The sequence below is a fragment of the Rhinolophus sinicus genome, chromosome 3, assembly GCF_057876585.1.
Source record: "Rhinolophus sinicus isolate RSI-liver-muscle chromosome 3, RSI-T2T, whole genome shotgun sequence".
Taxonomy (NCBI): Eukaryota; Metazoa; Chordata; class Mammalia; order Chiroptera; family Rhinolophidae; genus Rhinolophus; species Rhinolophus sinicus.
This window is the reverse complement of record NC_142503.1, coordinates 74,229,588-74,249,399: the sequence shown is the minus strand read 5'-3', so window position 1 is coordinate 74,249,399 and position 19,812 is coordinate 74,229,588. Positions and strand designations below refer to the sequence as shown.

The following is a 19,812-nucleotide window of genomic DNA, read 5'->3' as shown; positions in this document are numbered from 1 at the left end:
TTAGTAATGTTAGGACCATAAATCAGTAAACTCCTGGAAATTACAGTAAACACTATATGTGCACATTTTTTTTTTTTTTTTTTCTGAGAAAAGAGCTATAAATTAGACCAAATTCTCCAGGAGAATGTGACCCCACCATCCTCATAGGATGTGTAAAGTGTATATAGATTAAGGCATGGCTAAACACCTGGTGGGAAAATTTCTCCTACCTGCTCAGATTCTTTAAAAATGCCTAGCAACACTCATATTTCAGTGCATTCTGACAGCTGGAAAGGTTAGAAAATTGCAAACTCTATTGTAAGTCCTGAAACAGGAAATAACCAGTAGAAATGCATTTTCCAGGGCACTCATTAAAATGTCCTATAACAGTTATCCTGTTTTGATCACCAAGATAACATGACAGAAAGAGAAAGGTGAATGGTGGTTCTTAGATATGTACAACAAAGGGGTGTTTTCCCCCACAATTTTCACCTTTCCAGAAGCTAAGGAGATCAATAAAGCACCAATCAATTCTTATAAGAAAGGTAAAATAAAGTAAAAACTGTAAACCACCTCTTATAAGAAATGAAGGGGGTGGTGTGAACGAGTCAGGACAGAAAATCTTATGCAGTAAGTGATGCTGATGTTGAAATGATTGGTTAACTATTTTCAAGAAACAGTTAAGCACAAACCAAAAGAAAGTCCATAGAGAATAAAGAGTTAAACACAGATACAGAGGTAGATATAAAGCTATACATATATAAATACATAAAAATACATACAAACATAAAAGTAGAAGTAATCTGAAAAAACAGTAGTTAAGTTACATATCATGGTTGAACACATCAAAGCAAATTGGCTCTGGGAAGCCTAGCCCAATGGCTTAATCAAGCTCTTCCTCATCCCCGGAATGTCAGCATTCCAGGCTGGACCTACAATTCTAGCCTACAGAACCCCGACTCATGCATGGTCCTTCCTCCCCTGAGATTCTCCCAGCATCCTCCCTACCAAGACTCCTTTCTCCCTTAATCATGACCCTTTCCCGATGACATGGCTTTCCCATTTAGTGCACACGACCAGTGTTCCGGTTCCCCAGCTTTCAAACTTTTACAGAAGCTTCTTTTTAATATCGCAAGTTCTTGACAGTGCAAGAAAAGAGAGTGGTAAAGAGAAGAACGTTGGAGGCCGGGCCTGTAGGATGAGAAGACTAACAGGTACATTTGTAGACAGTGGCTGGAACATGTTGGGGTGATCAGCATACTGTGAGGAGGGGTTTCAAGAGATATTTGTTCCCCTCTTCAGCCGACTACAAATGTACAGGACATATAATTATTTTTTTTCCAAAAATATACATGAAGTAGAAAAGCAAGATATGCTTATATAAAAACGTAACATTACCTACCCATATAGAACAATTTCTGAAAAACTAGACTTTGAGGAAAAGATTTAGCAACCCTTAAAAAGTCAAATACTACCTACCCGCTGAGGCCATGTACACGACTCAGATTCAGCAGACCTGGATATGTGTCCTGATTTTGCCATTTACTGCTGGACCGTTTTATTTTCATCACTTAATTTTTCCAGCCCTTACTTTCCCAATTTAGCAAAAGGAAATAACTCGATTAGGAGAGTTTTAAAAAATTACTAATTCCTAGGCTCTCCATCCCAGACCTACACAATCAGAATCTCAGAGATGGGGAAATTTGTAAAAGTCTCTTTTCTGAAGTCTCCCCAGTATGATCTGGACACAGTGACTCTGAGGACCGGAAGCTGGAACGGGTGAGCCACCGCAGTGGGTTAGCTCACCTCCAGCTCCCCAGATCCCCCACTTCTCACTGTTGTTTGAGCCCATCACTCCTTCCTCCATGAGGAGTACGGGAGACTAACTGAGGTGTAGAACTGAAGAACATTCACACAGCAGCCTGGGTGATGGGGAAGCAGGAGAGTCCTCATCACACTGCTGATAGAGGAGACCAGGCAGGAAGAGAGAAGTGTCCTTATCAATACAAGGTGGTCCTCAGGCAGATTATTCATGGAAACACTGTGAGGTGATGGTTAGGAAAATGCTTACTTAGACACAGGCCATGTAGACCTCTGGTCTTGCTTGGAACCCAACCCCTAGGTTGACATTATTTCAATGGGGAAAAATGCATTGCGACCTCCAGTGAATAACTCATTTCTGTATGCTGAGAGCTGCCAGCGCACAACAGGAACACAATTCAAAATGTACAGGTCTGACTATTGGATTTATGCATTGAGTCATTTTTGTCTTTCTTTTAGAATAACTATGGAATTATACTTGACACCTTTTAAGCACCAAGCTTTCTTCGAATCAATACGTCTATCAGCTTCCTTCAATGATTATTTTCCTGTTATCAGAGGTTAGAGGACAGAGAATAATTCTTTAAAGAAGCGATTTTTGAATGGTCCAATCAATTCCTTTGAATTAATAGTGAGCTTGTAAACAACCACTAGAAATATGTGCTAAGAGTCAAAGGCTAACATAGGAACTTTTTAACAATTGATGTAATGCAAGACAGCCCCAAATATTTAGTTCTGATCATGTGCCAGAATGATTGTTATCATTAGGCGTTAACATTTCAGTTCTTATTCTTCTGGTCAAATGTCTAAGTTGTTAAATTGCTTTCTATGCCCTCTGCTAAAACCCTACTTTGCACCTGAGCTAGCATATCCTGTAAACATCATCAGGATAACAATGTATGTTCACAAAGCACTTCTATTTTCGAAGGGCTTTCACAGCATTATTTCTTGTTTCTCACAACAGACCTGAAGTAGGCATATCTGATAGCAGCCCCATTTTATAAATGGTAGCTGAGTCAGCAGTCACTCAGCCAGCAGGGAGCGAAGGTGGCACACCTGTTCAAAGGTGAGAAGAGACATGGAAAGCCAGGTGGCCTAGTGAGTGAGGCCAGACTACATAGGGCTTGAATGCTCAAGGGCTGAACCAATTTGGTAGGCAATGGGATTTTTCATCTGAGGAGTGATTGGATTAATATGGCAGGAAGGTAGCCAACAGCAGGGAGAATGAAATGAGCAGGTAATCACTAAAAAGAGGTGATCTGGAAAACACGTGCCAGCCTTGGATTGTCCAGGGTAACCCACTGACTTCAGTCAGCTGGAGCTGCTTCCAGAAAACAATCACTTTTGAGCAATCTTTGGAAGGAGTCATCTACAAGTGAGGCTAGGGAAGAGTGCCCACTGTGCACCCCAGAAGTCCCAGGATCCTTCAGGCTGCTAATGTCCTCTACTATGTATGCCTGGAGGTGGCGACCTGAGGCCCAGAGTCTTTGGTGCCCTCTACTCTATCCCTTCTCTCTCTTTAGCTCCTGACTTTATGACAGGTTAGCTCAGGGAGGCTGTCCCTCGCTACTGTGTTCTTACTCAGTCAAAAGGTAGACCCACGAAGACTGTAGCAGAATCCTAGCAAGAACACTCACAAGACTTCGCTCACTCAACAAATCATTAGTGAGTTCCTACTACTATATGCAAGCACTGTTGTAGGCAGGGAGATACAATAAGGAATATAATAAGCCCCGCTTTCATCAAGCTTCCATCGGACCACATCTCCTACCTTTGGGCTTTCATCCTTGTCCTGTACTTTGTCTGGACCACTCTACCCCCCGAAATCTGTGTGAGTCTCTTATTCCCTGACTTTCTTCAGAATTTTTTTCTCATTATCACCTTTTTTGTGGGGCCCTCTCCAATCACCCTATTCAAACTTGCATCACCTTCTAGAATTGCCCTTCTCTCTCTCTCTTTTCTTCATAACAGTTATCTCCAACTAACATGTCATAGGTTTCTCTTATTTTTCTTCTTTAATTATTTTACTCCTCCCACTAGAATCTAAGCTCCAGAAAGGCAGGAGTTTTTGTCTGTTTTGTTCATGACTGCATCCCTAGTGTCTTTGGCAGTAAAACTGGTACCTAGCAGGCATGGAAAACAAGCCTCTGACACACAGAGATACGCACACAGGCCTCTACATTCACTTGTATTCATTATTATAAACCATATGTATACATTTTCCTACACAGTCACGCATAAGTTCCTAATCTTGCACATAGTTTTAAAAGCCCTAAATGTCCAAATTGGTAAGCATTTTTTCTTACTTTATTTGTTTGTTTATAAACTAAACATTTTTTCTCCTCTTACATTGTTTTCAAACATGAACATTCTGTCCTTTTCATATTCAGGCCATTTATTATAAGATATTTCCCACAGAATCCATAACCACTTACTATTTCTAGCTAAGTGTATGTCAATTCACAACATCAAAACAGCTCTACAAAACATGAAAATGATGTCAAATGTCCAATCTTTATTCTTTTCAAATGCAATCTCTGACTTTAAAAGTAGACATATATGTAAACTAAAGCAGTCTTACGGAATTAAAATTCTATACCTAATAAAACCTACCCTTGCTCTTTCTTCATTTTTACATTTCCCCAAATAGTTGGTTTCTCGTTGCAAAGGTTTGGGTTGCAGTGATTTTCAGGAGAAAGTTATAAATGTACAAAGCCTCTCATACAGAAATAATTAAACGTTTTGCTTTCTATTTCTCTAGGTCCTGAGAAACACTGGTTAATAAGATGAAATGAATAGAAAATGCCAGTAGAGCTGATCTTAAGGCCTGGTTCTCCCATCTCCTAATTATGTGACCTCAGGCCAGCTTTAGCTTCCTTATCCAAAAGAAGAGTAAAGATGATATTCCCTCACCTGCTCACCACCCAGAACTTTTCTGAGAATAATAATAATAAAAATAATAAAATTACTATTGGGATATGCTCTAAGCTATAGAGCAGGGGTGTCAAAAGTGCGGCCCGCGGGCCAACTGCGGCCCGCAATCCATTGTTAATTGGCCCACAGCAAATTGCAAAAACATATTCAGTTTACTTAAATAAACCAGGTGAGGCAATACGTACTTCACCTCGAGTGAGTGGCCCGGCTGTTTGTGTATTTTACCGCATGTGGCCCTTGGTGAAAAACGTTGAAAAAAGTTTGGACACCCCTGCTCTAGAGCAATAGTCAAACGTAAGGTATAACAATAAAAGTGCAGTCCTCTTAATCAAAGCATAGTAAAACTTACAGTACTTTTTCTTCTTCCTACCCCCTTATATCAGGTATATTATAAAAAGCAGTTTTTATAGATATGTTTTGGAATATACCTTTGACTGTATTGTCCTCAGGTTAATCAGATGAATGTCACAAGGCAAAGATGACAGTAATGGAGAGAATTCACCCAGCAGCTGAAGGGTGGGTACGGGGTTCTTTTCCATCATTGAAAAGACAGGGTGATTCAGGAAAGAAGAAGTTATGTGGCTGAGGAGGGAAGGATAACTGACCGACTTCTTTTCTTCTTCCTGTCAAAAAAAAAAAAAAAAATGCTTAAGAGTTACATATTTGCAGTTCTCATAATATTAATGGAATTACCTGATAGAAATTCAATAGAGAAGAAATATAAAAATATATTGTTTGATTTTGTTATATTTTATAAATAAGAGTCTTAGAAAAGGCATAGCAGATTACCAAGTTCAGTTCTAAACAATACAAGAAAACAAAGAGTGTCCACTTAACTCATATGCTTACAAATATCTCTTTTCCATTGCTTCAATATTAAAAATTCTGATAACATTTTCCACAAACATTTTAGGACAAGATAAACTTTTTAAAGAAATTGTCAACAAAACTCTTAAGTAGATGGGTTGGGATGTTCATGTATTTTGCATATCATCAAATGTTATCTCTTTTCCCTCAGGATTTACCTATCATATTCTCATGGTTTCATTTATATGCTTAATTAGACCATAAAGCCATATGTTGATCCAAAGTTATGTTTTATGAATGTTACCCATGATAGCATTTTAAAAAAAACTCTCAAAATAAATAACGTTTTTAAATAACACAGGTGGCATAACTAGATCATCCGTTTTCTATAAATTTGGTAAATCATTGTCAGTTGCTTCACTCTACTTTATTCTCCAAACAGGAACTGTTATATATCTTATACAATAATGATCATTTATCTACATGATATCCAATTATTCTTTAAAATGTAAAAATTTTTTAGTCTTTGCAATGATGTGTACTTACAGACAAGTGTTTCAACATTAAATAAGTCTGTCAGAGCTGGGGACATACATACGGGGTGGATGACATACACAATTAATTAAATTAATGACTAAGTAGAACTTTAACCAATAATGCCTAAGATGTAAAAGCAGACCCAGAAAAGCAAGGAGAAAATAATTTATGTAGAAAGGTCTTTTGAACACCAGTGATATTTGAAGCAAATTTAATTTTGTATCTTATTTTTAAAATGACTATTTCACTGACATCTTCGGATGTCTCATCCTTTTTGTAATACAAGGCTTAAATGAAAGGCTTGGCTACTTATCTGTGTGAAAAGATAGGACCTATAGAAGATACAGAGCTTAAAATTCAAGAGTGTCAGATTAGCACTGAACAGAGGGTGTTAGTGAAGAGTGACAAGCATCTTGCCAGGAGCAAACTGTAGATGTCATTACAATTTAGACCATGGAGAGAGAGAGAGAGTGAAAAAAAAAAAAAATAAAGACAGCAGAGGGATATTGCAATATTAAGACACTGAGAAAAAGAAAAAAAAAAACAGATCTCAAAGAGTTGTACAAAAATGTATCCATTCCACCTTCTTTTTTAAAGGAAAAATTAAATAAAGCATATGAAATAATATTCTCCAAAAATACTGAAATTTAATGCAGCTTGTAGAATAAGATGAATAGAGAGGGAACATTTTCAACAATACGCTTTAAATGTACTCCAAGATCAAAGAACTTCATAATCTAGGTCAGGATTGCTGACAAAATCACTTTTGAGTAATAAAGATGAAAAGTTCTAACAGAAAGGAAAACACCTGCCTTATCAAATTTGGGAGGGGTTAAGTCCATTCGAGGTCAAGAAACATTCAGAAAAAGCTCTCTGGCTTTGTTCTATGCTCTTGGAGGAATCCCCAGACACTTCAGGGAGAAGATGGGGTATTTCTTGATGGATTATTTATATTTTAGAAGCAGTAATGTGCCATATTTACCTTTCTTCCAAACTCAAATCAGTTCACCTAATTCTCAGTGCTTCCCCCAAATTCTCCACACATCAGAATGACTTGGGGAGCTTTGAAAAAACATAGATCCCTAGGCAGGGGTGGGGCCCTGGGAAAGTGAAACTTAAATGCCCCTCCGCCTCAGGTGAAGTTCATGGAGTCAGTCCCACACTGCTCTGTGGACTTGTGCTGGGAATTGCCAGCCCATACGTCTTTCCAACTTTCTAGAAGAAACAGAGCTCCCTTTGGAATCTAAAGTATAAACCTCATCCTTTAACTCGTTTTTGATTAAAAACCAACATTCAGATCAAAAACATGTTAATGAAAAGTCTTGTCAAAGGAACCAATTTCATACATATAGGTACTCTGAGAATTCAAGAACTGTGTGCCTTTGACTCTGCTAAGCGAGACAAGGAAGAGAAGTTTATAGAAGGAAAGGGGAGAAGTTTAGAGAAGAGAGGCGGTTCAGTGCCCTAAGAGCACCTTGAATACACAACATTGCTGGAAGCTGGCCAGGCCGGGAAGGCTCCATCATTCACACACTTTCTTAACATATTTATAGCAACAAGGGGCTCAACAAAACATTTAACTGTTCAGTTATCACTATTTTAATTAATCTCCTAGAAAGGTAATCTTTTAACTGTAACCTTATCATAATCCCAAAGTGTATAAAATATGTTTGCTATTGGAAATTTTACATGTTTGTTTGAGCTATAAATGAATTCCCCAACCTTGTAGCAACTAATATACAATTATAAATATTATTTGTTTTTTTGTTGGTTGGAAGGCTTGGGACTGCACAGTCTAGCTTTCTCCTTGCAGCAAGTGTAAAATTAAAAATAGTTTCCAGCATATTCTGATCAAAACCACACCAAATTGAGATCTTCTCCATTGAGTTCCAGCCCTTATTTCACAAGTCAAACTTCTTGCCAGGCTCGTTGGTGCCTTTCATTACGCCCACTTGAGTTACCTTATCCCAAAACATCAAAGATTTCCATTTCATCTACATCAAAACTTGCTAAATTATGTACGATAAGAAGATGTCATTTTTTAGTCACCTTTATTCATTCAGTAGGACGTGACACATGGTGGGAACTTGATAATGTGTCAAGCAAATGCAATATAAATAAATAAAGAAAAATATTATAGGGGAGAAGGAGGGAATAAAAAGACAAAGAGTAAAAAGAAGAAAGAATGAAAATATATTGAATCTAAAGATATAGAGATAAATATCATATAGCACAAGCTGAAGCCTGGTGTTCTGTGGGCCTAATTGGACTACAGAAATGCTTTGGTAGGTCTGCATGGTCTTAATTTTTTTTCCCCCAGTCAATTCTCAAAAATAGAAAGAAAAAAAATTCCAGAAGATTTCACATTAAAATCATGAAAAACAATTTAAAAACTCCCCCAAACTGGTAACTGTTTTTTGTTGTTGTTGTTTTTTCTTTTACCCCAAACAGTGGAAATTCAAGTTACCTTGGGCCCCCACATTCCCATGTGGAAACAATCACCTGGAGCTGAGCTGTGGCTCCCAGGTGGGATGTGTGTCATGTTCACCACAGGTCCTCTGGTTACTTAGCTAAAGCATTTGCCCCCAAACCTGACCCATCTCCCTCCTGCCATCACTCTCCTGAGCCCTATAAGCAGTTGAGCTTTTCATCTGATTTCTCCTAACTTCCGTTCCTTATATGTAAAGACCTGGTTTCAAGAGGTAAAATGATACAACTGTAACAACTGAACACTTGCAGTGCTTCTAAATCCAGTTTAATACCGCTTTGCTATCCCAGTCCTTCTCATTTTTAACTCAGCCTCCTTTACTATACTAGTTGTCAGCATAAAGGTGGTAGGGAGCAAGCGTCAAAGAAACAAGTCATAAAGGGTCAACGTCAAAGTGACAATTCCTATTTTCCATTTCCGTTGACCTTTGAGCATCATAACCATGGGTGATGGTCAACCTCATGTAGCCATAGTCCTCTGCTGGGCATTTGTACATCTCACAGCGACGATCATTCCAGTCCTTATACTCACTGCCTCTCTGTGGAACACTGGAGAACAGGACTCACTCCTATACAGTCACCCAGGATTACTCCCCTGAGGCTCCGGCAAGCTCAAGGCTTCCCACTAAAATGCCTTCCTGTCCAGGGTATGTCTCCCCACCTCAGTTTCTACCATCAATATTTTAGACATGAGAGTCTCAGTTGAAAATAAAAACACTTTGTAGAAAATGTAAGTTATATGATATGCAATATTTCTTTATCAAAAATCTTTCTAATCAATTGCACTAGAAATTAGAATGTATTTTCTCTTCTCTAGTTCATTTTTTTATTTAGAAGAAACTATTGACTTAAGCCCAAAAATCTATAGCTGAGCAAATGAAAAATTTAACCAACATAGGATTATAAAAACATTGGATCGAATTTAAATCAATTAATCTCCGAGGAGTTTTAAAGGGGAATAAACAAATTATTTAACTTCTAAGTGAAAGCTTTATAGATCTGACATGAAAATCCCTATTGCCATAGTTAACAGAAGTTTTGCAAATTAGTGTCTATATATAGAGAAAAATCTTAAAGTGAGAAAAAAACAACAACCAGTAGCTGCCATCACTCCACAAGATTTTCCTAGGTAGGTTTGGTCCCAAATCTACACTAGCTTGTCAGTAATTGATTTAAACTATGAGTCCAAGAATTGGTATAAATCTTGACATGTAACATGGATGTTAAAATATTTTTCCTGAAAGATTCTATATATTGGAAGAACACTTTGCTTTAATTAGCTGTTGTCATTTCATTCAATCAACTAGTATTTGACTTATGGACAAGGAGGCACTGTGGGGTACATGGAAATGAGGTAGACAAGTTCCTGGAATCCAGGACGAGAAACAGAACATGCATATGCTGAAAGGCAGTAAGCACTAACCGTGACAAATACAGTGTGCTGTCACAGCTCACTCATTTAGGTTGTTATTCATTCATGAAACACATATTGGGTGCTTCCTTCCTCTGCTAGGGACAGCCTAGAAGCAGAGACATAGCCCTTACTCTCAGGGAGTTTATGGTCCAAAGGAAAAGAAAGACAATGACCCAATAATCACAGACACAGATGAACGGGAGATGCACAGGTCTGACGAGCATAGAAGAAAGAGATTTGACCTGGTCAGGCAGAAGCAGTTGACAAAGTGAGCTCTCATCTGAACTATTACTAAGAGTCCCCTGGGCAAAGGGGATGAAAAAACCTGTACAAAGGTGCTGTGGGGGTTGGGTGCATGGGAAATACTGAACGGAAAGGAAACCAGTGGGCCCAGAGCAGAAACAGTGAGAGTCATTCTAAATGAGGATGGGGGACAGGCAGAGTCTATATCGTGAGAGGCTCTGTAGGCTGTAAGAGATTTTGGTTTTTACACCGAGAGCAATGAGAAGACATTAGAGAGGTTAAGTAGGGGGGCAATGAGGTTAGATTGGATTTAAAAAGAAAACAAAAACAAATACGGCAGGAAGAGGGCAGTAGAGTAGGTGTGTATAGGCTAGACCCAGGAAACACACGATATTAGTTTAGATTAGGGTAAAGTAAACAAGTCTATATAGATTTGAAATACAGTATTTAGGCAATGAGATAGCCAAGCACTGGTGATTACTGTTGTGGGAGAATGGCCAGTGAGGAAAGAGTGTCTATGAGAAATGACTCCTAGGTTGCTGGCACTGGATGGAAGGTGGTGCTAGTCACCAAAAGAGGGAACAAAGCAAAAGGGCCAGGTTTGGGGGGTAGGGAGATCCTGAGAGTGATCTTGGATATGTTGAGTGTGAGGTGGCCTTAGAAACGTAAAAAGAAATATCAGGAAGCAACTAGATAAATGGGATACGTATTTGTGGGTTCTCTCTACATAGAGGTGGTCACTGAAGCCAGGGGAGCAGGAGACTGCAGAGTCAGAACATATAAAAAGAGAAAAGGAGAAGGCCTGGGACCAAGCCTTAAGGACTCTGATATTTAATGGCTGAATAAAGAAGCATCAGAGAAATAGAGAAAGTACTGCCCAAGACGAAGGAAGAAAACCAAATGAGCGAGGCACCATGGAAGCCCTGGCTAGAAAGTGTTTTAAGAAGTGACAATGGTCAGTGTCACAGGCTGCTGAAGGTGAAGAAGACAATCAAAACCATCTGCTGGATCCAGTGACATTGGCAAGAATGTATGATGGTGGACAAAGCCACACTGACATAAATTGAGTATGTAAGGGAAGCGATGAAATACACTCATCTCACGAACTCTGACTCAGTAGGGTAGGGGAGACAGGACAGTAGCATTTGAGAAATGGAAATGAGCGTGTGAGTGACGACTGGGGTTCCGTTTCAATTTTTAACGGGAGAAAATGAAGACTGCTTAAAGGCCAATGAAAGGAATTGTCTAGGGAGATGTTGTCCATGAGGGGCATGGAGCGGTAAGGAGGGAGAATAACTCGTAACAGGATCCTGAGAGGGCGATTACAGTAAGTGCCAAGGACGAGTGGAGGGACTGGCCTTAGATGAAAGGAAGGTAAATGTCTTTATTATAACACATGGGAAGAAGGAAAGAGTGGGAGTTGAAGATTGGTACCTAGAACAGAGAGCTCTGTCGCATGGTTGTTCTCTCTATAAAGTGGATGGTGAGGTCACTAGTTAAAAAGAGTAGAAAAGATTTGAAATGGTCAGTGCAGGAAGAGGGAGGGCAGAGTAGAGACAGGGCCACGTCAAGGGCCATCTGAGATGGTAATCAGTAGTTTATGCAGGACTCCGAGGGTATTTTTCTGCCACCTGAAGAAGCCTATTGTCAGGTTGGTTCATGTTCAGTGGAGCTTTGGAGACACTGTTTAACATGGAATGCTGGATCTTTGCTTTGCAGAATACAAATTGAATAAGAAGACAGACAGGTAAATCCATTTTCAATTTATAAGTCTAAGACTAGAAGTACACTAAGGTTTCAAATACATTTTACTAAACAAACTTAATCTCTTAGATTTGTGACTAAGCTCTATTCTTTAATCAACTCTTTCAAAATAATTTCAGGAAATTTCATCCAAACTGATTTCTTAACATTATTTTGTATCTACATAATTAAGAAAAAATAAACATTAAAATGATGTAAATGCAAATCTTACACAATAGATACCTGCAGTTCTCTTTCTTGTGACTATAGACTAAATCTATTATAAACATATCCCAATATTGTAAATCGTAAAAAATAAAAAATTGGAAAGTCGCCATTTCAAATTGTGGATGGCAAAGAATAATCAACATTAGAACATGCAAATTATTTTTTTCATACCATATTCATGACAGTTCTTTTTTCTAGTAGTATTCGAAATAAATTAGCTGTAATCTTGTTATCATGGACACCTTGCTCAAGGCCACGATTATCATCTTGCATGAGTCTTCGATCCATGATAACTTCAATCTGACCTATGAAACAAACGAAAAAACTGGCCAGAGTTACTTAATACAGACATTCACTGAGGATCACATAAATATAGGCACGGTCTCAATTTAAGTTTCTACTCTAGCCAAGGAGACAGAACTACTGGGGGTGCCAAAAAAATGTATATACATGACTTGCATTCATCTTTTGTTACTGGTATATATTGAGTATTACCATTTTAATACAGTTTTCCATTTCTTAAAATGTGTATACATTTTTTTGGCACCTCTGTATACAACCCATAGTACCATGGACTTTTTCTCAAGAGTGGCTCAAAGTAGCAAGTATTAATTCATAAAAGATAACATTTCTGCCTTTCTTCATTAATGTTTAGTAAAATCTGATAAGGAATTTAAAAACAGGACAGGACCGATCAAAGTTAAAAATGAAATTAAAAAAAAATAATCTAACGTTAAAAGAATTAATCTAAAGAGTAAATAAAGTCCTCCAAAAATTTTAGGGGCAACATTTAGAACACAAAAATATTTATGAAGTTCATTACAAAACACACATTACACAAGGAGTAATAAGACAAAAATATAGAGGGCAGGATCTGAATAGGATCTGAAATACAGTTTAGGTTACTTGATATGCAGTGATTGTCTGAAGAAAGAAGCCCTAGGATTTGGCATCACCTGTCATGTACCCTGTTGCCTCCCTGATACTGTGTTAGTGCCATCACCACTGCCCTGGCTCCTCCAGCTCAAAAAGGGGTCCTATGTGGTTCCTTCATTTACTATGGAATAATTCCACATCTCCTCTAGTTTACATTGTAAGCTAATGGTTAGGTTATGAAATTACAAACTAAGAAAAGTAGAAAAAACAAAAAAAATCCAGAGTCATATATATGACTACACTAAAAAAAAAAAGTAAAGTTTTATATGTTTATATATATATATATATATATATATATATATATATATATATATATACACGCATATTTAAAAATACATGTATATTTCTCCATCCATTCATTCATATTTGTTATTCATTAAATGATCACTTGGCATAAAAGAACAATACATAAAAGATTGTAATAACTATTACTCTTACATAGTCACACCAACTGTTTAGTTTTTCTTCTTAGTTTAGGTACTCAGTACATAAAATGACCAGCCATGCTTAGAATTTTCATTGCTACTACCTCCAGGTTTTAGAAGACAACTGTCTAGAACTTACTCCTTAGACAATGGGACTAACTGTCCCCATGCTTATCTAGAGTTTGATCACTTCACACCCAAATTAGTACATCTGACAGTTACTAACTCTCCCCCTTGCCTCCCAATGTTAGTCCCTATAAGCGACACTAGTAATATCCTGGACTGCACACAAATTATTTATATGTTTGTAGCTATTCAAACACTAGGGTATTTGGGTGTCTCCAGTAGGGGCAGAGGAGCTTTACTTCTCAGCTCGTCTTTATCAGGGAAGTGAGATAATACTACGTGATTCCTGCTGCTTGAGTACTAACGTGTAGTCCTCCGTTTAGAGCCCGACTTGGAGAATTTAAGGCAGGGTTTAAAAATGGGTGGGTCAAGAGTCACATCTAGCACTAAGATGCTTTATGTTCTGATAGTTTAAAAATTATATCAACCTTTACAGATTGGGCAACTGCACATAAAATCCCAGACTTCTGGGCTCTTTAAAAACAGAAACATTCCCCATCAAGATAATGAACTGGCACTAAGCAGTGGCTGCCCCACTGTACATGGGAACGTGTTCTCCAGTTTGCTCAATCCCACCACCTCCGACCAAATCCCCGTGAGGTCATTATTTTTATAAAACTGAATTCATGTCTTTATGGCATAATCTCATGACTTTGTCTAATGAAGTCCTAAAGAAAAATGAGTAGTAGTATTTGTGTGTGTGTGTGTGTGTAAGTACGGAATGTATGTATATGCCTAATATAAAAAGTGGGTTTGTGTCAAAGGATATGCAAGCCATATGCATTCATTTATTATCTGGTTGGCTCCTTGAGACACTTACCTTAACCACTCTTAGTATAAAAAGAAGGAAAGCCATTGATGTCACATAAAGAATAATTAAAACTACGTATTATACATAAAGGACAAAAGCCTCCCAATAGAAAGTTTTACAAAAATGAATCAGTGTCAATACTCTATTTTCTTTCTCCATCTGTTCTCTCTTTTAGAATCTTTAAAGTCGCATTGGTCACCTCTTTATTCCCATTTGTGTGTCCTCTCTACTCCCTTTCATCTTTCGGGTGGTAGTGCTACAGAAGGATGTGATTCAGGCAACACCTAAGTTTGAACTGTAACCTCCCACCTTTGCAAATTTAGGTAAGTTATCTAAACTTTCAGAGTCTGAGTTTCCACATCAGTCAATCATGACAATGACACAGAATTTTGCAAATAATGGGAAATCAGGAGAGGTGGATTATCTTGAAAACAATTGGCTTCACGCAATTTTAGGTCCCTGTTCTTCACCTGAAGATTGAGAAAATACATTTTATACTGTTCTCAAAAAATGCAAAATTAGCTAATAGTCTGGTTCTCGAAAGAAAGCTGGTTACTGGAGATGATAATTAATACATATGACCAAAAGAAAAATTATACACTGGGAACTAAAACTTAGAGCAAAAAAGAGTCTGAAAAATACATACCACTTTTCAAACTCGATACACCCAAAGACTGAGCAGAGAGCAGTGTCAAGCGGTGCTCAGCATCCTGGACATATGCCATTGTGGTCATCGGATAGACATTTGCTTGAAGAGGCAATTTGCTCATTGTCATTCTAGGCTGAATCTATAAGACCAAACAATTCTCTTAAATTAAAAAAAAAATCAAGTGATATTTACATAATGTACTTTAAAATATTAGTATTAACTACAGATGGCTTTTCTTCCAAAGAGAAAAATGTACATCTTCCTCTCTTGTTCAAGGTTAGAACAAACTTAAAAATTAAAACATTCTTCAAAACGATGAAGAAATATCACAAGGATCTTAGAAAACAATTTTTGAGAAAGTTAGAACTTGTCTAGATTTTTAAAACGGGCATTCCTATTTAAATTCAGAATAAATATCCTTAACAAAAAGTCTTCTAGCTCTCCAATATTGCATAAAACAAATTATAAAGGTATTAAGTATTCATTTTTCATCTAAATCTAACATACTGCTTTTGTAATGAATGCTAAGCACAATAGCTCTTTATCCCATTTCAAGAAATATCTGTTATAATTCTTCTTCTAAAAATCAGTTTTAATAAATATCACAGGGAATGGAGATAAGCAGCATGCTGAAGAAAAAGGACTACTGTATATATGAAACTTTGTTTTACATAAACTTAATGGTAACCACTCCAAAAAAATCCAGAACTGAGATATATACCATAAAAAAAGAAGAAACACAGGGAAAAATCATAGAATACCACCACACTGAAATAACAGACAGCAACCAAAAAGCAAAGAGGCAATGGAGACACTGAGATACCAGAAAATAAAAGACGAAATGGATATAGGAAATCCTCATATATCAATAATCACCCGAAATGTAAATGGCTGAACTCACCAATAAAAAGACACAGAGTAGCAGATTGGATCAAAACACAAAACTCAACCATATGCTGCCTCCAAGAGATGCATCTTAGCTACAAGGACAAATATAGACTCAAAGTGAAAGGGTGGAAACTGATACTCCATGCAAATGGTATCCGGAGAAAAGTGGGGGTAGCCATTCTTATGTCAGATGAAACAGACTTCAGGATAAAAAAGGTAACAGGAGACAAAGATGGACATTATAATGATAAAGGGGACAATACAAGAAGAAAAAATAACAATTATCAATATATATGGCCCCAATCAGGGAGCACCAAAATATACAAAGCAACTACTAACAGAAGGGAGAAACTGACCAAAACACTATAGTAGAGGACCTAAACACATCATTGACAGCTAGGCATAGATCATCCAAACAGAAAATAAGTAAGGGAATATCAGCCCTAAATGACACTTTAGACAAACTGGACACAATTGACATTTATAGAACACTTCATCCTAGGATACCAGACTATACATTCTTATCTAGTGTATATGGAACGTTCTCAAGAATAGACAACATATTGGGACATAAAACTAACCTCAGCAAATTTAATAAGATTGAAATCTTACCAAGCATATTCTCTGATCAAAAACCTTTGAAATTGGATATCAACTGCAAAAAGAAAGCAGGAAAAACCACAAATATGTGGAGATAAAAAAACACGCTTTTAAATAACAACTGGGTCAAAGAAGAAATAAGAGGAGAGATCAAAAGATACACAGAAACAAATGAGATTGAAAATACATCCTATCAAAATTATTGGGATGCAGTGAAAGCAGTAATAAGAGGGAAATTTATGTCATTACAGGCCTATCTCACCAAACAAGAAAAAACCCCATATCAACAACCTAACATTACACCTTAAATACCTAGAAAAAGAAGAACAAATGAAACCCAAAGTCAGCAGAAGGAAGGAAATAATAAAAATAAGAGCGGAACTAAATGAAATAGAGAACAAAAAGACAATAGAAAAAAATTAACGCAACAAAGAGCTGGTTCTTTGAAAAAATTAAGAAAATTGACAAACCCTTGGCTAGATTCACTAAAATAAAAAAAAGACACAAGTAAAATCAGAAATGAGAGGAGAAGTTACCACAGTTACCACAGAATACAATCATCCAAGAATACTATGCAAGACTATACGTCCCCAAATTCAATAACCTAGAAGAAATAGACAAGTTCTTAGAAAGATACAGCCTTCCTAGACTGAATCATGAAGAACAGGAAAATCTTAATAGATCAATCAACAGTAAAGAAATCGAATCAGTTATCCAGAACCTTCCCAAAAGCAAAAGGCCAGGACTGGATGGCTTCACTAGTGAATTCTACCAAACATTCAAAGGGGATCTAATACCTGTCCTACTCAAACTCTTCCAAAAAATTGAAGAGGAGGCAATACTTCCTAACTCACTTTATGAAGCCAGTATTACCCTGATACCAAAACCTGGTAAAGATAACACAAAAAAATAAAATTACAGACCAAAATCTCTTGATGAATACAGATGTAAAAATCCTAAACAAAACTCTAACAAATCGAATATAACAATGCATTAAAAAGATCTACATTACAATCGTGGGGCTCCTCACAGGGGCACAAGGATGGTGTAATATATGCAAATTGATCAATGTGATATACCACATGAACAAAATACAAGATAAAAATCATGATTGTATCAATAGATGCAGAAAAAGCATGTGACAAGATACAACATATATTTGCGATGAAAACACTTAATAAAATAGGTATAGAAGGAAAATAACTTAACAAAGGCCATATATGACAAATTCTCACCTAATATCATAATTAATGGTGAAAAACTGAAGCTTTTTGCTCTATGTTCAGGAACAAGACAGGGTTGTCCCCTATCACCTCTGCTATTTAGCATAGTATTGAAAGTCCTAGCTAGAGCAATCAGGCAGGAGAAAGAAATTAAAGGCATCCGAATTGGCAATGTAGAAGTTAAACTGCCACTTTTTGCAGATGACATGGTTCTTTACATAGAAAACGCTAAATAACCCACCAAAAAGCTATTATAAACAATACACAAATACAGTAAAGTTGCTGGCTACAAAATCAACATACAAAAATCCATTGCATTTCTATATATTAGCAATGAAATTTCAGAAAAAGAAATGAAGAAAAAAAAATTATTTTTGCAATTGCAACAAAAATAATAAAATACCTAGGAATAAACTTAACCAGGGATGTGAAGGACCTATACTCTGAAAACTATAAGACATTTTTCAAAGTTATTGAAGACACAAAGGAATGGAAACACATTCCATGCTCCTGGATTGGAAGAATCAACACAGTTGAAATGGCCATATTACCCAAAGCGATATACAGATTTAATGCCATCCCCATGAAAATCCTAATGGTGTTTTTTAAAGAAACAGAACAAAAAATCATCAGCTTTATATGGAATCACAAATGACCCTGAATAGCCAAAGCACTCCTAAAAAAGAAGAATAAGGCTGGAGGTATCACACTCCCTGACTTCAGCTTGTACTACAGACCAACAATAATCAAAACAGGGTGGTACTGGAAGAAAGACACACAGACAAATGGAATAGATTTAAAAACCAAGAAATAAACCCCACAAAAATATGGACAGATAATTATTGACAAAGGAGTCAAAAATATACAATGGAGAAAAGACAGCCTCTTCAATAAATGGTGTTGGGAGAATTGGATAGCCACACGCAAAAGAATGAAATTAGACTCCTATCTGTCACCATGTACCAAAATTAACTCAAAATGGATCTAAAGATCTAAACATAAGACCTGACACAATAAACTGCATAGAAGAAAACATAGGTACCAAACTTAGGGACCTTGGGTTCAAAGAGGATTTTATGAATTTGACCTCAAAGGCAAGGGAAGTAAAGGCTGAAATAAATGAATGGGACTATATCAAACTAAAAAGCTTCTGCACAGCAAAAGAAACCATCGACAAAATAAAGAGACTGCTGACCAAATGGGAGAAGATTTTTGCAAACAATGCCTCTGATAAGGGGCTAATATAAAAAATATATAAGGAACTCATACAACTCAACAACAAAAAGACAAACAATCCAATCAAAAATGGGCAGAGGACCTGAAGAGAAACTTCTCCCAAGAAGACATATAAACGGCCAACAGACATATGAAAAACTAGCTATTAGGGAAATGCAAATCAAAACCACAATGAGAAATCACCTCACACCTGTTAGAATGGCTATCATCAACAAGACAATAAGTGTTGGAGAAGCTGTGGAGGAAAAAGAACCCTCATACACTGTTGGTGGGAATGTAGATTGGAGCAGCCACTATGGAAAGCAGTGTGGGGGTTCCTCAAAAAATTAAGAATAGAATTACCACATACCCAGCAATTCCTCTCCTGAGTATATACCAAAAAAATCTGAAAACATTTATCCATAAAGATATTTGTACTATGATGTTCGCTGCCACTTTATTTAAGGGGGCCAAGACATAGAAACAAAGTGTCCTTTCAATAGATGATTGGATAAATAAGATGTGGCATATATACACAATGGAATACTATTCTGCCATAAGAAAAGATGAAATAGTGTCATTTGCGACAACATGGATGCATCTTGAGATTGTTATGCTAAGTGAAATACATCAGACAGAAAAAGTCAAGAACCATATGATGTTTGTTTGTTTTTTTGTTTATTTGGTATATGAGTTAATTGGAATGAGAAGATCAGGATTGGAAAGAACTGGAGAATTTTTTCAAG

General features: G+C 37.0%; 1 protein-coding gene across 1 annotated transcript in view; it reads right to left on the bottom strand.

The window, feature by feature from the left end:
• MAN2A1 (mannosidase alpha class 2A member 1) overlaps nucleotides 1-19,812 on the bottom strand; it is a 167,374-nt gene that overhangs the window by 8,841 nt on the left and 138,721 nt on the right. Inside the window, exons 18-20 of the mRNA XM_019727767.3 lie at nucleotides 15,138-15,279; nucleotides 12,365-12,498; nucleotides 5,163-5,357 (exon numbers count right to left, since the gene is read on the bottom strand). Of these exons, the coding sequence (XP_019583326.2) occupies nucleotides 5,163-5,357; nucleotides 12,365-12,498; nucleotides 15,138-15,279 (471 nt within the window). The remainder of the gene's footprint in view (nucleotides 1-5,162; nucleotides 5,358-12,364; nucleotides 12,499-15,137; nucleotides 15,280-19,812) is intronic.